This window comes from Mycteria americana, chromosome 11 (genome assembly GCF_035582795.1).
Source record: "Mycteria americana isolate JAX WOST 10 ecotype Jacksonville Zoo and Gardens chromosome 11, USCA_MyAme_1.0, whole genome shotgun sequence".
In the NCBI taxonomy this organism is placed as follows: Eukaryota; Metazoa; Chordata; class Aves; order Ciconiiformes; family Ciconiidae; genus Mycteria; species Mycteria americana.
The window spans coordinates 10294607-10311551 of record NC_134375.1 but is presented as its reverse complement, the minus strand read 5'-3'; the positions used below and the strand labels follow the sequence as shown (position 1 = coordinate 10311551).

Below are 16945 nucleotides of genomic sequence, written 5' to 3'. Positions count from 1 at the left end.
GCAGCTCAGACAGCAGCAACAAATGCAGAGACTCGCCAAGGCTCCCATAGCTTTCACCACCCCCTGCTCCAAATAACAGGAATTTGCAGTTTGTGCCCATCAGACCTGCAGCCAGCAGCCTCCACCATGAGCTCAGTGAGGGTCACCGCCTCCTGCACACTCGCCGTGCGCTCCTGAGCCCAGCACCGGCCCCAGCCAGGCAGGACGGACCCAGCTCCCTCTCCCCATCGTCCCACACCACATGCACTGGCTCACCCCAGAGTCCTGGTACAGAGGAGGACTCAATGGTGGCACGTCAGTCCCACCGGAGGGTGAGGACACTCTGGGGCATCCAGGCATCAGAAAGGCACATTTTGACTTACGTCAACAGAATTTCTTTGTTTCCCCTGCTCCCGTAACACATTGCTTTGACACTTCCACATTTCCTTGCAGAAGTTCAGCCAGGGCAGTACCATCTAAGTGCACACAGGCAAAGGGCAGTCTCTCCAGACATGGAGAGCCTGCTAGCCATGACCCTAAAGCCACTCAGCTACGAGCAGTCACGCAAACAAATGGAGATGGCCACTGACCCCAGGAGCCATTGCTGCATGTTAAATGGAAAAGGTCTGCGGTAGAAAACAAAATTAAGGGCTGCTGGCATCATTAATGCAAAGACAGAAGCAATAACAGAGAAAACGACATTCTTCAGTGCTCCGGAGGTCTCCGTGAGTCAGCCGCTCACAACCACAGCCCCCGACAGCGCCTGCATTGTTGCTCCCCTGCTTCCATAGTCACTTTGCTGCTGCATTTCAGAGGCACCCTCCTTTCAATTAAAATGGACTTGCTCTTAAGTAGCCTTTTCACATAATCATGAAAAAACACAGGCAGGCAGAAAAGCCTTTTTCTGCCCTTTGTGCCTGCTGCCTAGGGAACGGGCAGGAGCACTCGGAGGATATCCATTTTCTCCCACCTGCGCAGTGGAGCTGGAGACCAGCCCCACCGACAGAGCAGCCACCATTTGCTGTTTGATCCCAACACCCTCCATCCTCCCCCTCTCCCTCTAACCCAGTCTGCTCACGCACTGGAGATGGAGAGAGCAGATCCCCAGCGAACCCAAACCCAACAGACATCTACTAACAGCCAGGGTGCCACCTTGATGGGCGCCAGCTGAGAATCCAGACTGAACCCCCCCCCCCCCCCATCTTTACCAGCACTGTCTGCAAGCGATTCTCTGGCCAGCAGCATCAGCATGAGCTGCATCAGTCCTGTCCATCAAGGGGGGATTAACAGGCCTTTAATTATAACCTTCAGCCGAATACCAATTAGGTTTTCCAAGTTAGACAAATATGTCTTCAGCGCCTGACCCCAAAACCTTAAACTCTGGAAGACAAAGCTAGAAAGCAGAGGACACTCATGGGAAGAGAAGACTAATTGTGTTTTCTGTAATTGGAGGGAGGGGAGTCATCTCCAGGCACTCGACTGACATGCCTCGCAGAGAACTGGCTTTTCGAAACGACTGGAGTGAGACAAGCCCAAAGCACAGGCAACTGGGAACAGAGAAGTTTACATTTTCTTAGGCTACAGTAAAGTCTACAAAGAAAAAGCTAAACTGTTAAAAACCTGACTGGCGCCCACCATGACCCAAGGATTAACCCCTTTGTTCCTGCTCCCGGCAGCGGGTGTGCTGTCAGCTGAAGGTTTCAGGCAGGACTGCCCGTACCACCAGTGCGCTCAGCCGGCTGTGCGCAGGAGGGACACCCACAGCCTCACGCGGGCCACGGCGGAGGGCCACGTAGCACCCACCGCCCAGGCGGACTGGAGGGACCCTCATCCAACACCTCCTATGGCAGGAACCGGCACCCCGAGCACCGCCGCAGCCAGGAGCGATCCCACGTCTGCCTGCTGTCCCACGGGAGCTGGACACAGCCCCTGCCTCTGCACCGCTGTTACCTGGCCAAACAGCCACTGTGTCCCTCAAACAACTGGAAACGAGAAGCCCCCAGCTGAGCATTTTATCCCAGGTGATCTGACAGTCAGGCTTCACAGGCTGGCGGAGCAGCGCGGCATCTCCAAAGGGCACCTGGAGAAGAGTGGTTTGCTTTGGCCATTAGAGTGAGGTAGGGAGCAGCTGGAAATGACAACCCAGGCCCAGGTTTGGACTGCAAGCACTCTCATTTGCACCCCTCTTTCCCAAAGCTTTGGATGAGCCATTATAATCTAATGAAACGCTATCTGTGGTCAGCCTGACCTCTCCAGTTTCACGCTTCTGCATAACTGTTACTAAGAAGTTGCAGCAATAGGAGAACTGCTTCTACTCACAGTTGAAGAAGCGCGTACAGGAGACACTTATACGATGGCAGGTTGGTAACTCCTGGAATTCACATAATGGTGGCAGGTCCTTATTTACACTGAATAAAAATAATTTGACAAACTAAAAGAAAATGGGATGCCTCCGAGAGCATCAGGAACAAATTAATCTGTGAAAGCTAAAGGTTTCTCAAAGAAATGACCCAAACTGGACTCAGACCCTTTCTTGGTTCAACTAATACACATGTTTTTTTAATATCCCATGTTCAGAGCTTTCCTTGCTAGATTAAAAATAAGCTCCTTGCCATGAAGAGCAAACCTCACTAGGAAAACTCTCCAGCTCTGGCTTCTGCCCAGCACCATCAGGATGTGAACAGAAATGCCACAGGCCCACAGGAAAAAACCAGGCACCTAGCAATTCGTGTTTCTGAACTTGGAATTTATAGGAACTTTTAGTAGAAATCAATAAAAACGTACCAAACTGCTTTAGGAAGAGCTGAAATCATTTGCCAAAAAGCAGAAGGCAAAACATTAAATAAAATCATGTAGCTGGTCACGTTTCCAACAGCAGTTTGTCTGAAATGTTCCCATGATTTAATTCACAATATATGAAATCACAAACGGTGCCAGAGGAGTGAGCCATTCTGCCAACAAGGGTGCTAAAAAGCTCCTTGAGTCTCCTTGAACTCTGCTAGACAACTGGCTATATCAAGACTTGCTGCTTTTTTCCTCCCAGTTTGCTTGGTTCTGTTCATAAGAAAGGAGTTTCCACTGTGAGCAGTCCTGTTATTTAAAATGCAGAATCAGAGGTAGAAAATGCAAGAAATATAATTTCCTCAGCTCTTCTGAAACACAGCAGCAGGGATGTTGGAGAAAACAAAATTCCTTGGCAAACCAAGGAGAGCAACAACGCTCAAGACGGGCTGCAGGACTGCTAATCCAGCTGAGGGAACATCTGTAATCAGAAGATCTGGGGATTTGGCTTTTGTAAATATTTTCAAATCAATTAGCCGATATCGCGGCCGATGACTGCTCGTTATTCTTAGGCCATGCACGTAACCACGTGAGATGTCAGCAGAGATCAGATTTCCCGAGGAGACACTCTCCAGTCCTGGGGCCTGGCAGCCTCCCCGGGGCGGCGGGCGGGATGACAACTACCACAGCCTCCAGGACCATGTTTAACGTGGCCCAACGCAGGAGAGTGTGGCCCTGCAGAGCCCCAGTGACAGGTCCCACCATCAATCCAGACTACTGAGATCCCAAATACGACAGAAGCCCCTCGTCAGTCAAAGACCCCCAAGAACGCTCACATTCCTCTGAAAGCCGGAGAAAAGCTTCCGAGTGCAGCAGAGGGGACGCAGAAGGAAAGCAAGCACGACCACCATGGCCAGCCCCGCGACACAGAGCACTGTGCACAGGCTGACATGTCTTGAGCAGGGATAAATCCGCTGCAAACAGCCTCCCACCACCAACAGCCAAGTGGTACACGAGTGTTAGAGACAGCATAGAGATGAGAAAAATGTTTTACATTCAGCCTTTGGCAGGTTTGTAAATGAATGGAAACATTAAAAAATTGCAAAAAAAAAAAAAAAAACCCCACCCAAAAACTTGACAGAGCTATTCAAAAGCCAGCTCAGGAAAACAACAGCTGAGAGCATATACAACTGCTGTCTCTGGGGGAGCAGACTCAAGAAAGGAACAATTTAAAACTGAAGAAAGAGTATTAGCATAAGATAAATAGATGTAAACTCACCATGAAGAAAATTAGGTGAGAAATTGGAAAAAAATCGTTAAGATTCTGGGTCAGCCAGCTGGAGGCATGGGAGAAGATGTAGCTACTCTGGCAGTTGATAACACCGTGAACATGATAGCACGGTGCTGCTTACGGCCAACGGCTGGGTGGGATGACTGGGCAGCCGGTCCTTGACAGCCCTATAAGCCTACGGCTGGGCAGGGGGCTCAGAGGCGGCATGTTCTGACATTATGGTCACTACAACGCAACCACACCGCTGAGCCTGGCTGAAGTTCTGTGTGTGTGGTTTGCAGCAAAACAGCGCGCTTCTGCAGCAAACTGCAAAGAGCTACACAGAGGAAGCAGTCCTTTCCACACGGATTTTGTAACATTAGATGCTGTTCCTCCTCCAATACAAGAAGATTTACAGTTGCACAGATGACTTTTTCTATCAGGCATCAGCCTCCACAGTGTCAGCGCACGAAGGCAGCGCTCAATGTCAACGGAGAAGTTTGTTGCACAAAGTGCCAGAAAGATCTCCAGGGAAAGGTATTTTTTGGCTGCTTTCTTAATATAAGACTTGTCTCCAAAACAGTCCGATTGTCACTGGCCCCAGACACCCACAGCTCTCTGCACCAGCGAGAGACAGCAACGCTGTGCCCAGTCCGGCGTGCCCACCGGCTGCAGCTGAGCCCCGTTCCCCACCGCGCAAGGGGGCTGCAGCAGAACAACGAGCGCCCCAGGCTTACGGCACACAGCACATCACCAACAGCGGCTCACGCAGGGTCCCGAGACGAGCTGATTCTCAGGGGCACTTCTGTTGAACTTCTCGAAACACGGACCTTCAGAAATGCTGGAGTTCCTATGGTCACCACCACGGCAACACCAGCTCTTGTACCTTGAGGGAGCTCTGCATTTGGGTTGGAAACTGATACTCACCGGTGTTCCACTGAAAGAGTAAAATGAAGGAAATTCCCCAAACCTTTTCAAGACTTCAGAAAAGCGTTGTTTGGGTTGATGTTGACATCTTGGCCAGTAGATCAGGGTAAGTCTCATTTTTTCCTCCCCTAGGCTGTTCACCTCATCCATTCTCCAGTGAGGACAATGCTGGCAGCCATGCACAGAGCCCGAGAACGATTACACACATCCAAATAGCATACCTCTGACAACATGGATGATGCAGTGCTTGACAAAGAACAAAATAATTTGGGACAAACTGTGGCCAATTTGAGCACTCGTATTAGAAGTAACATGCTTATGTGGAGAGGTCAAGATGAAGACAGCACGCTCAGCTCCAGTTCATTATTAACAAGCCGCTACTTCAACTGGTCCCACCCTCAGCTTGCTGAAGGATATTTTCCATATGGTCTCATTTTTTTAAATATAACAAACTCTAGATGAATGCCACTAGATCAACGCAACTTTTACCAGTGGTATTCCTTATTATTATTATTATTATTCACTTATTCCTTGTGTCCTCATACAGTTCACATTCTCCTGGGCAGGAGAATCTCTCAATTTCAGGCATTTACAAATACCATGTTGAAATCCTGGCCCCAGCTGAGACAGTGGCAAAACTCCCACCAGCTTCAATGGAGCTAGGATTTCATCCTTTGGCAGTCCATGGAGTAAGTGAGACAATCTTGTCCTCTGGCAGTTATTTTGTAAGTCTCCCCCTCTTCCAATAACCCCTGGCTCCAATACTTCTTACCCCAAATGCTGCTAAGGGCCAAGCTCCTGAACTGGCGTCGACCACAGTGGAAACCAACACCAGCAGAAGTACAGTCCTGATTAGTGGTGTACTGCTACTCTAGAAATTACTTTCTTCATAAACAGCAAAACATCTTAAAAAACAAAGTAAGTTCGAGCAAAGCAACCGCAAGTTAAGCGGCAGAAGGTGCAATGGTTCACAGCTACGTTTACTTTTGCTTGTCCCACCGTAGGTCAAAGCACCACATGAGATGAACAGTGGCACTTTTTGCTGCTGCACTTGCAATGCGACACTTGCAGCCTGACACCGCGGCTTTACAACAACTCGCACGCTTACTCCAGTAGCAAAAATTCAGTTGGGTCCCAGCAGAGCCTGTTGCCAGGAGAGGTGAGACCATGTGCAGGACCCACGTCCAGTCCCTGGACCTGTTGCAAAGTTCACATACAGGCAATACGTGACAAGTTTAGGATGGGCTTATTAAACAAAGCCAATTCTACATGTGCAAAAACTGGTGAAAAACAGGCGGTGGAAAAACCCAGCTAGTTAAGACTCGCGAAGGTGCATAGCCTGAATTGAAACGCGAGAGACCACAGGAGCCAAGCATGTGCCAGCGAGCAGGAAAGCCTGAAGCCGTGGCTGTGGGGACGCGGCCGTGCTCCAGCCCGCAGAGCTGCCCGGCTGGGAGCCTGCCCAGCCCTGCACACCCCAGCCCCACCAGCTGCGGCCCACGGCCGGGCCCCCTGCAAGCGTCCTCGCCAGCCGGGAGGGCGAGCATCCTCCTCCTCAGGGAGACGGCAGTTTTGGCAGGCCGCCCCTGCCCCAGCCCCCCACCACAGGGCCAGGGCCAGGCTCCAGCTGCTCAGACAGAGACAGACAAATGCGGGGGTTTCTCTAGCAACGGGCTGGGATGAAAGCTTTTGGAGACCACCTCCTCCTCCTCACCCAGTGGTACCATGTGCTTCCACGGGCCCGGCACAGCTGGAAGAGCAGGACCGAGCCACCGGCCTCCAGCCCGGGGCTTGGGTGCAGCTCACCCACCACCCCTGGCTGGGCCAAGAGCGGCTGCTCTGGGGATGCTGAATTATCTGTCCAGGAGAACAGTGTCGTCAGCCGATCTTCCAAACGGGCAGCCTAGGACAGCCGTTCCCCTAACATATGTTTCACCCCATTGATTTGTGACAAGTGAGAAAATATGCTCGGCAACAAAAACCATTATTTTCCTCACAACTGGGATTAGACCCAATAGTTTATTGCAAATATAGCATGGCTAGTTGGACTCAGGAGAATCCAATTCTTCTACAAATATGGAACACACTAAGGCGGCCATTTGACTCTCAATTTCTTTTATTTCCACCTTCAGACTATTCATGTGCTGTCTTCACTAAAAGCCCTCTTCACCACAGAATTACCTCTCATGTATCTTCTCGTGCTTTGTCATCCTGTTTTTCAACAGTACGCACCATTTCCCTTGGGAGAGCCCTCGCACACACATCTAACGCACCGCTAGCCTGGATTCATTATTCAAATGCCAAGCGGGCCATGACACCAACCAAACCCACTCGCCCCAGGCCAGGCAGCTGCCAGCGCAGCCCCGACAGCAGCCAGAACCCCCCGAGGCACGATGCTCAGGGAGCTGGGCTCGGCCTCCGGGGACAGTAACGTGTGTATGAAGATAGGCAGGGCAGAGCCCCGAGAGCCCACGCGGTATGACGTGCCCACGGGACGCTCCCACTCCCCGGCACGGTGCTTTTCATCCATCCGTCTCGCCCTGCTCCACAGCCAGCGCCCGCCACTGACGCGGTTCAGCAGCAGCAGCAGCAGCAAAGGGAATCGAGGGACAGTGCTGCCAGAGGAGCATCCGTCTCGCCACAGCTGAATCCGGGCCAAGGCTTCGGCGGGTCCCAAGAGTGACACTATTCAGCTTAAACAGCCAAGGAGCTACAAGGACCACAGACTGGAGCGTCTCAAACACAGAGCTGCCAGCCATGCGTTCTCCTTCCTGCCGCGCAGATCCCCTGAGCACCAGCCTGAAGGTACCCTTGGGGTGGCGAATGCCTGTGAAAGCTTCAGGGAAGGAGCTGAGCAAACAGCCCAAAGCAAGCAAACAAGCCTCCCTCCTTCCCTTACATGTCATTAACTAACAACCCTGTCTAGAAAGAGACAAGAGATTTGGCTCTTAGAAAACAAGGAATGAGACAAGCCTTTTATCCGAAACTAGTTTTGGATTTAAAGAGACAGAAAAAGACCCACTTCTCTCAAGTCTGAAAACAGTTCATGTGGCATTGGCATTTTTCACACAGTTTTTTCATGCGTGTCTTTAATCCCCAGCCTAAGGGAGCACATCAGGAGCCAGCCCGCTCCCGGACACCGCGTCAAACCAAAGGCACTTCCACCAAACAGCCCCGGTTTTGCCTTCGTACCCACACCGAGCCCTTACATGGTTACTTGCTGGGCTGTAAGGTAACTTCTTAATTTGTAACTACTAAAAAAGGAAGTGAAAGTGTAAGAAATTAGATCTTGAACTGAGTGATTTCTTCCATCCTCAGAAACCCCCTGCCCTGGAGGGAGCCCAGGGCAGGGTGCGGGGAGGCCTGGGGACAGCATCCCCCGGGACGAAACGTGGTGTTTGGAAGCCCCGACTAGCAGCTCAGGGCAGCCCAGGTTAGGAAAATGCCACCTTCGTTTTGCTGCTAACCAAGCCAGTTTCTGGACCTGCCCAAGCCCCTGCTCACTCGCCCCTCAATCCCAGGGGGGGGAAGGCATGGACAGGTCCTGGGGTTTCCTGCAAGCCTGGACCAAGCATCCTGGCACACAAGAGGCTCCTTACCACACCTGCAGCAAAAAAGCAGCCAAGCCATGAAGAAAAATTCCATTTCTATACGGTATCTGCATAAACAGTTTTAAACAAGCAATCCTCCCTTCAAATTAACTCCAACCGAAACAACACAATAGAAATGAACTGGTTGTGCTGGTACCCTTGAGAGCACAGCACGGTTATACTAGGGACTAGGTGCCCAAAGTCACACGCCCCATCAGGCCCGTGTTCTAATACCTAAACACCTATTGCCCCCAAAGCTTTGCAAGCAGCCGTGCCACTGCCACATGGGGAGGAGAAGGCAAAACCCCCACAGCTTCTCCTCCCAGCAATGCACCAGCCAGGCAGGAGGTTACTGCCTTCTCCTGCTGACTTTGGCAGCAATGCAACTGGAACATGCTAGCTCACAGCTTAGTTTTCTCCCTCCTGCTCTCTCCAGTTACCTACGCATTTTATTTCTAACAAGACTCCCCTGAAAACCCAATGAACCTGCAGAAAAATGAACAGGTAAATAACTCTGTTCAGCTATTTTCCGCTGGCCCCGTTTCCTGGGCGCAGCAGCCCTGGCCAAGACAGGTACACAGAGACTGTAGGGCAAACGGGCGCATACCAGGGTGCACTGTCTAGTGTTTTACTGTCCTTCATTAGGCTTTTTCCATTAACATTTTAATACCGTGGTCAGCCCATCATATCAGTGCTACAAGAATTATCTCTGCATGCATCACCTTTGAGAGGCCCAAGTGGAGTGTGGGTAAAAATGGGTTTATAATGGCTTTCTAGCCGTCTCCATGGAGCATAAATCCCTTCTACCACACTGCATTCCCGAAACAGCGTCCTGGTGCAGTCCCTGCGGGCTGGGGCCCCCTAACCCCACAGGAACTCAGCCAAACACACGGAAGCTGAGGCAAGGGCAGCAAGTGTTATCCTTTTCATGAAATCGGTTTGCTCCTTTACCCCAATATGAACAAGCTTTACACCACCACAGGTAACTACTGGTCAGAAGGGTTCAGCAAGGCATTCGTGCTTTCCCTGGCAGAGAAGCCAATGCCTTTGCAAAGGGACAACAGGCAGCAGCTTTCTGCAAAGCAATGCGAGCCAAAGGGTCCACCGTTGTGACACTTCAGCTCCCCCAAGCAGAGGCACCATAACATGAAACACCACCAGCAAAGACCTACCAGCCAAGTCAGCCTCTTCTTCCCATACCCCTCCCCAACAGTCTGCAGAAACCAAACTAAGAACCTGGAAAGACCAGAGCAGATACCAGCACAGTGGTCTGGAGAAACATTAAGAGCTGGAGGAAGCACCAGAGTCATTGCTCGTGGCCACCTCACTCCCCACTCCTCCTCTCCAGGCCACAGGTTCTGTGCTGGGGCTTATGGTAGAAAGCAACCATGTGGTAAGAGAAGAGACAGGGAGGTGGATGCCAGAGCAGAAGAGTTGTCCCACATCCTTTCCTCCAACAGCACAGTTTACAACCCCCCTGCAGCGAGGATTCAAGCCATACAACACAACATGCAGCTACTCAAGGCCTTAACACAGCACGTAAATGGGACCTAATAGAGAAGAGACCTTTCACTGAGGTGTGTTTGAACCCCAGTGGGTCAGACCACCTGATTTAGAGATTTATGGCAATGCCTCATTTCAAAGGGGGGTCTCCCAGCTCATAGCACTGGTGTGGCTGCTCTGCTCTGAAGGCAATGCTTTGTGGCCTCTCCCAGCTCCACATCAGCTATGAAAGAAACTCTTCCTCCCCCCTCTTTTTAAACGGAGCATAGACAAGTCACCCTACAGCATCCAGCACTCTTCTCAGGAAACCACTGTAGCTGTAGCAAGTGCAACAGGTTAGGCCAGATTTAAGAAAACACTGGTTTTGGTTTTTTGGGGTTTTTTTTCCATTTTTCACATTGATGTTCAAAAAGCAAATGAAAGTCATAAAATTTCAAAAACAAACTGAACCATTTTTTTCTTTTACACTTTAAGAACACAAATTAGGAAGGCATCCTTCATGAGAAAAGCAGATGTAGGAGTAGCACAAACCTGATCCGAAACAGGTTATGATCTTCTGATACTCTCTGGTTAGAGCTAACGCAGCTATTTCCATTTTACTGTTCACTGGCATTTCAGAGAGGGGAATTCCATCTCGCTAGAACAATATACCAGAATTCATGTATCTTTCTAGGCCATAAAATATCTTCCTGGATGACAAACAAGCCTACTCCCACAAAATAAATAAAGACAAAATGCAACTGCTAAGACAGGACAGGCTCCCACTGTAGGAGACTGTACATGCACAAGGTTTGTCTCGCCCAGACATCTGCTGTTATGCAGAACCTGTAATCAAAATCATCAATGACTTAAATCAGTCAGTGGTGCAGTGAACAAAAAAAAAACCACAACACTGATGCAATGACAACTTTTCTCTGACCTATACACTGAAAATTCAGGGCATCAACTTTTCTCCAAGAAACCTCTCAACTCAATTTAGTCTTGGTTTAAGCAGATACCACGCTTACAAGAGTGCTGAATTTGCCTTAAGACTTATGTAATGTCCACTTCCCATGTCCTAAAGGTGTTGTAAATAAGCCCATGGGAACATGTCAAAGCAGCCAGGAGGCAGCACGGTCAGGGGAGGGCTCCCTGCAGTGCTCCCTGTCCCACGCCTCCTCACCCGTGTACAGCACCCGGCTGAGCCGTGCCCCCAAAGTCCGCACGGTGATCCCAGCTGAGGCTAGACGCAGCAAGGAGGGTCCCACACAACATGCTCTGCCTGCTGCGATGAAACAGCTTAAACCATGATCTCACCCACCATCCCTGCTGGCCGCAAGCCCTCTCACCAGACGTAGTAATAAATGACAGCAGAACTGGTCCAGTTCGTGTACCCAGAACACGATCACTTCAGAAGCAGAAACACTCCTGAAAAAACAAGGTTTTGCTCAAAACAACGTACTAGGACTGAGCCACAGCACGGCCCAGGTTGAACTATTTTGCTGAGCGTTCACCAGACGCTGTCAGTGGACCCTTCCAAGTCCTTGGAGGTGGTCTGCCCAGTCTCTTTCACACCCCAGCTTGTAGGACGAAAGAAGTCTTCAAAAACAACAGAATTATTTCCATCAGCTTCCTCCCTATCACGACAGCACTCTACCCGTAGCAGCAGCAAGACCGAAGCTTCTTTTTAGGCCTGTCTGAAATGCGCTGGAGATGCTCAGCCCACCTTATACCTGGGGAGATCCTCTTTGTACAAGACACGGAGCAGACCCTCGTTTTATGTAGAGAACAAAGGAAGACAAGGGCAGCTTCTCGATGTCTGAGAACAAAGATCATAGCTGAGGTGGCGACAATGAAGTCTTGAAATAATTAAAAATATGCTGGGCAAGCACTTAAGAACAAACAAGCCAAGGCTCTCCCGCCGAGAGCCACTGCGGCAGCAGATCTCACACGTTGCTCTTCACTTGCTCCCGTTTCCTCTCCTTCTGACCCACGCACACGACGGTGGCCGCTTCAGCTGGTGAGGTGATGGCATTCATTGTAAGCTTTTGTAATCCAAACCTACAGAAGTTACTGACAGCGCATTTCCTTTACGAACTGACTCTGGATGCAGATCTGGAAATGGCCAGCCTGGCTCACGAAGAGGCACTACCCAGCAGCAGGGAAGAATAAGCGTTTCGGGTGAAGCAAAGCACCCAATTTTCTTCCATTTGCATGCAGCATTGCCAAGCTCAGACAACTCTGCCCTGCTAGAACAGCCTGCGTTCCTTGGACAGGAAAGGGAAAAAAACCAAAACAAACCAGTGTTTATTCTCAACTTTAGCGGAGCTTCAAGACCAAAACTTTCCATGGATAAAGACTGTCTGACAACAAATATAATGGTGTGTTGCAATTATGTTAAATTTACAAATGGAAACAGAACTTCAAACCACACACGCGCACACCAGATGGAAAGTGTAAGCCCGCTGTCCAAGACAGCCGACCGGTGGGAGTACCCAGACCAGACACCGACAGGCATTCCTGCTGTCAGCCGCAGCTTCCCTGCTCTTTGGGAACACCGACCGCAACGGAGAGCAGCCGCCTCCCCGGGTGCTCTCGGCGTGAAGCAAGGTGTCGTCAGGGGATGCCGTGGTCCTCGCTTTCTGAGACCAAGGAGAAGGCAAACCCACTTCCAGGAGAAAGGCCCTGCTTGGAGGAAGAAAGGCTGCCGTGCCGTGGAAGCAAGATGGAAAGCAGAAGTGCCAGAAGCAGTATGGCTCATGCTACCTGGCTGCTATGCTTTATCACAGACAAAAAGCTCTTTTGATATTACCTACTGACTATAAAAATTAGCAAAGGGAAATTATTTCTTAAAAAGAAAATAAATTTTAAAAGCTGAACTTCAGAGTCAAAATATCTTTTCCTAATAAGAAAAACAAATTCAAGCGTGGACAAAAAACACCCAGATAAATCCTTAAGCAAAACTGGTCCTCAAGTGAATGTATTGCAAATTTTTCCATGGGGCGTCAGCAGCTCTTGCACAGTCTAAATGCCAACCCCTAATGAATTCAATGCGCTGATGACTGCACTGTTTTCTAAAGAACTTGGCAAGATGTTCAGCATTATTAGAGAAGAGAGGAAAAACAGAGCAGAATTTAGTCATTTAATACCCTATCTTCCAATAACTGAAGAAACATCCCAGTCCCATCGAGATAACTACGGACGCTTCCTTCAGAAGCAGGATGACACAGGAAGGACTGACAGGAGGAATGGCCAAGTCCACACATTTGAATCCAAACTTCCCATTGGAAACGTCTGGTGGTTGGAGTTGTTCTGAGACACATGCAGGATCCTGCAGTTTTCACTAGTCCCTCCAGAAAAGAGCTGGTTTTGTTCTGCCCCCAGCAGGGACTCATTACTCAGAGCTTCACCCCGAAGACCAAGCGATCCAGGGTTAGCAGCAATGCCGAGGGCCAGGTGCAGGCTGGACAATGACCTCACACAAAATTTAGGAATCATGGATCCCACCTTCCCAACTCCTCCCTGTTCAGGTGTCTTTGGCACAAACCTGTATTGGTTCAGTAACTCTTGATAGATTATTTTTTCATTAATCCGCCCAGTCACTTGCTGGATGGGGTGAACTTCCCACCCAGAGAGCAGCCCACAGCAGCAGCATCCTGCTTCCATTGCCTTCAGCTTCCACTGGCCAGTAACACCGTCCTTTCAGGCAATGCAGCTTCATACGCTGAGATGGCTAAACTGCCAGTGTGCTTTCATGTTTTATTCCCATTCATGGAAACTAGGTCTCCAGCCTCCCTCAGCCACCTGAAGAGCTCCACTCAGATCTGTGGGTTGTTGCAGCATTACTACCCAGCTCAGCCATGGTGCGCACCTTCACTGCGAATGCCATTGCTTCTCGTCCTTGGCCCTGCTGCCCCTTCCTCAGCACCCGATTGTTGAGAAGTCCATTGCAGCCGCGTCTCCTCTGACCAGATCTCTCTCAGAGCCAGAGAAGTGAAAACGGAGACAGACGTGGACTTCAGCACAGAGCCCAGCTCTAGACATAGGTCCCACCACACTTAGTCTCACCTACAGACTTCTGCTTCCCGGTCCAGCTGCAGATCAGGTCTTCAAAGAGCAATTTTCAGCAACTGAGCAGTTGAAACCTGTACAGTAACATGAGTTTACCTTCACCATAAGGTCTCCTCTTCAATTTCAGTCTCTAACAAGCTTCGGCCAAAGGTTTTATGAGCAGTATGGAAAACCCAACCACGTGATACCTTAAAAAACAGGTCAGGACACTGAATTATCCAAGTAGAACAGTTTTCCTCCTTTTGAGAGTAAATAATTCTTTTTGGACAATAATTTTCCTTCTTTCTTAACAAAAATTGCCATGTCAGTCAACTAGAAATGACTCAGGATTTTGCAACAAAATTCTGGCACAGAAAGTATGTCTCAAAACCAGACCGTAACGCAGCAAGTAGGAACGAGAGAGAGTTGGCGCGTGTTCACATGTGAGTGTGAATGTGAGTGTGTGTGTGTCCCTTCTTCCAATGGTGGGAGTAAGAAGCCAGAACATCCAACCCCTACGGAGCACACAGACCAGATTTACAGCGTAAGCACAGGCAGCGGATTGGTAGATCTTGTGGGGAAGGGTGTCCACCATAACGAGAAAGGACAGCGCTTGCAATGCTGCACAACAGCCATACCTGACAGCCCGCCAGCAGCACGCTGCAGGGCACACGGGAGCACGGGCTGGGATGCCCCAGCGAAGGCAGGGGCAGGCAGGGACCGCTGCCCCACAGCCCCCTCCTCCAGGGACTTTTGTTTCAAATATACAAGATTCACAGCAGTGCAAGGGACAGCAGCGATGCTGGTGGATGAAGCAGCCAGAGATACACAGTTGAAGCAAGGAAAGCACAGGACCCAGGTTACAAACTTGACAGCCGCCACATCAGTACTAGTTTTGGCAGAAAGCATTAAAAATAGAAATTAAGGTAAAAATCACACTATAAGTAATTCAGTGCCCAAGTCCCTTACCACTTCAACTAGCTAGGCTTTAACATTTAGAGTCAGGAAAAATGTGATATGGTCCACCTAAAACCACCACCAGGAGTTACTCCAGGATTACTCCAGTGCTACCGAAGGTAGAATCCGGCCCAAAGGAACTGCAGCAAGAACACATTTAACCAGTTCTTAAAATACACCTACTTTTTATAGCCACCTCCGAGCAGTATGGAACATACGTTAGCAGAGATGCGACTGTTTAAACGGAAATGGGCAAAGGCAAGAGGGAACCGAACAAGAAGTAAAATCAGCCCCAGCATGCAAAAGCTGGAGCAAACCCATGGGCTCTGTGGATTGCAGCTCTGCTGGAAGCGATGCCCTGGCAGCTCGGGCGGCTGCGTGGCCAGGAGGCACCCGGCCAGCCCCGGTTCGCAATCAGTGGGGATTGGGTCCAGGGAGCCTGCTCTGGCCAAAAAAAACATCTGCAGCAACAGAGGAGAACCTGTTTCCACAGAGTGGTTTTTCAGCAGAGCATTGCATTTTTCAGGCTATTTAGCAGCGGTATCTAAGCTAGCTTTCTCAGAGCCAGCCTGGGGTAAGTCCTGGAGCTGCCTCGCACTCAGCACAGGGTCTGTTTTATTTCACTCTGTACCACAGAAACTAAGCAAATTAACCCAAACTGGTTCTGTTCCCTTCCTCTCTCCAGGAAGAGAAGTATGCACACAGCCAGAGTCCCTGCAGCAGGTATTCACCCACGTCCTTGTCAGAGATGCTGGAGATGTGGCTGACCCTCGCTTTAAGCTGTGGTTTACCATGAGTTGCCACTGGGACCAGACAAGCTTTGGGGGCTAAATTTAGGAGGAAAAAAAATGCATATTTTCATGTTTTCTCCTGCTTTGTGAGGAGACGAGCCAGAAGCAGGATTAGCATTCCTCAGAGAGCAGCAGCAAAGCAGGTTACAACCAGACACCGCTCCACTTGCAGTGCCTCACCCGTGAGCCTCAGCCCAGATCTCTCCCATGGCTGCAGTAAAAATGCCTGCCTGCGAAGTGCAGGGCGATGGAAAGCACAGCAAGCACAGGCGCATTGTGCTGCTCACCCATGGCCCGCCTCCTGGGCGCACCGGCAGCTCAATGTCCGCCCGCCCCAGCCCTTTGCTTCATCTGACTTTTGCCTGCATTAGTTGAAGGAAAGTTCATGTCAATGGACTGGTCCTTGCCCATCCCACCTCTGCCTGCTGGCTGAATGGGGTCCGGCAGCCTCAAGGCTCTCCTCCTGGTGAAGCCCACATGACACACGGAGACACCGACCCCGGCAATACCATGGAATGCCATGGGTACCCTCCACATCCTCCCCGCGAGAGCACTGCCACCAGCCGGGCAGTGCGGATGCAGGGCTAAACACAACAGCCATGAAAAGCTGCAACAAATGAGCGAATGAGCTAAAGAAGCAATTCTAAAGTCAGGACTGTGGACAATGGATCAAAGAAAAACCATCGACATCGCCAGAAGTGCTGTAGTGGGGGAATGGGCACAGAAAATGTAACCGCATTGTGTTTGCTGTTGACTTTCCCTTTGGCCGCTCTTGTCTGTACAAAAAGCTGCTATCAAACGTCAAAACCTTCACTGCTATTTCTTCTGTGCTAACAGTATGTAGGCATCGCTGATTAAAACTGAAACAAAAGTTGGCATCGTTAATCTGAAATTCTAGCATCTTGCTTCTTCTTGAAGTTATTTATAGTTGCAGTTAACTAGTTTAAGTTTTCCCATTACAATTAAAAAGAATAAATGTTTTCTTTATGGAGTCTTTCATAGGATCTTTTAAGAAAGCATAAAATGAAAACCCAGTAGGTAAATGGGAAAACCAGCAGGGCCAGGCATGCCAGAAGAGGATTACATGTGGAAGCTTTCACTGCATCCTGCTGTGTTTT

General features: G+C 49.9%; 1 protein-coding gene across 4 annotated transcripts in view; it reads right to left on the bottom strand.

Moving 5' to 3' along the window:
- The window catches only part of SRGAP3 (SLIT-ROBO Rho GTPase activating protein 3), a 131310-nt gene that overhangs the window by 72491 nt on the left and 41874 nt on the right, over positions 1-16945 (bottom strand). Inside the window, exon 1 of one of the 4 annotated variants that reach the window (XM_075514456.1) lies at positions 1188-1254. The exons of the other annotated variants lie outside the window; for them this stretch is intronic. Within the exon in view, the coding sequence (XP_075370571.1) occupies positions 1188-1239 (52 nt within the window). The 5' untranslated portion in view covers positions 1240-1254. Of the gene's footprint in view, positions 1-1187; positions 1255-16945 lie in introns of those variants that run through there. 4 annotated transcript variants of the gene reach the window in all.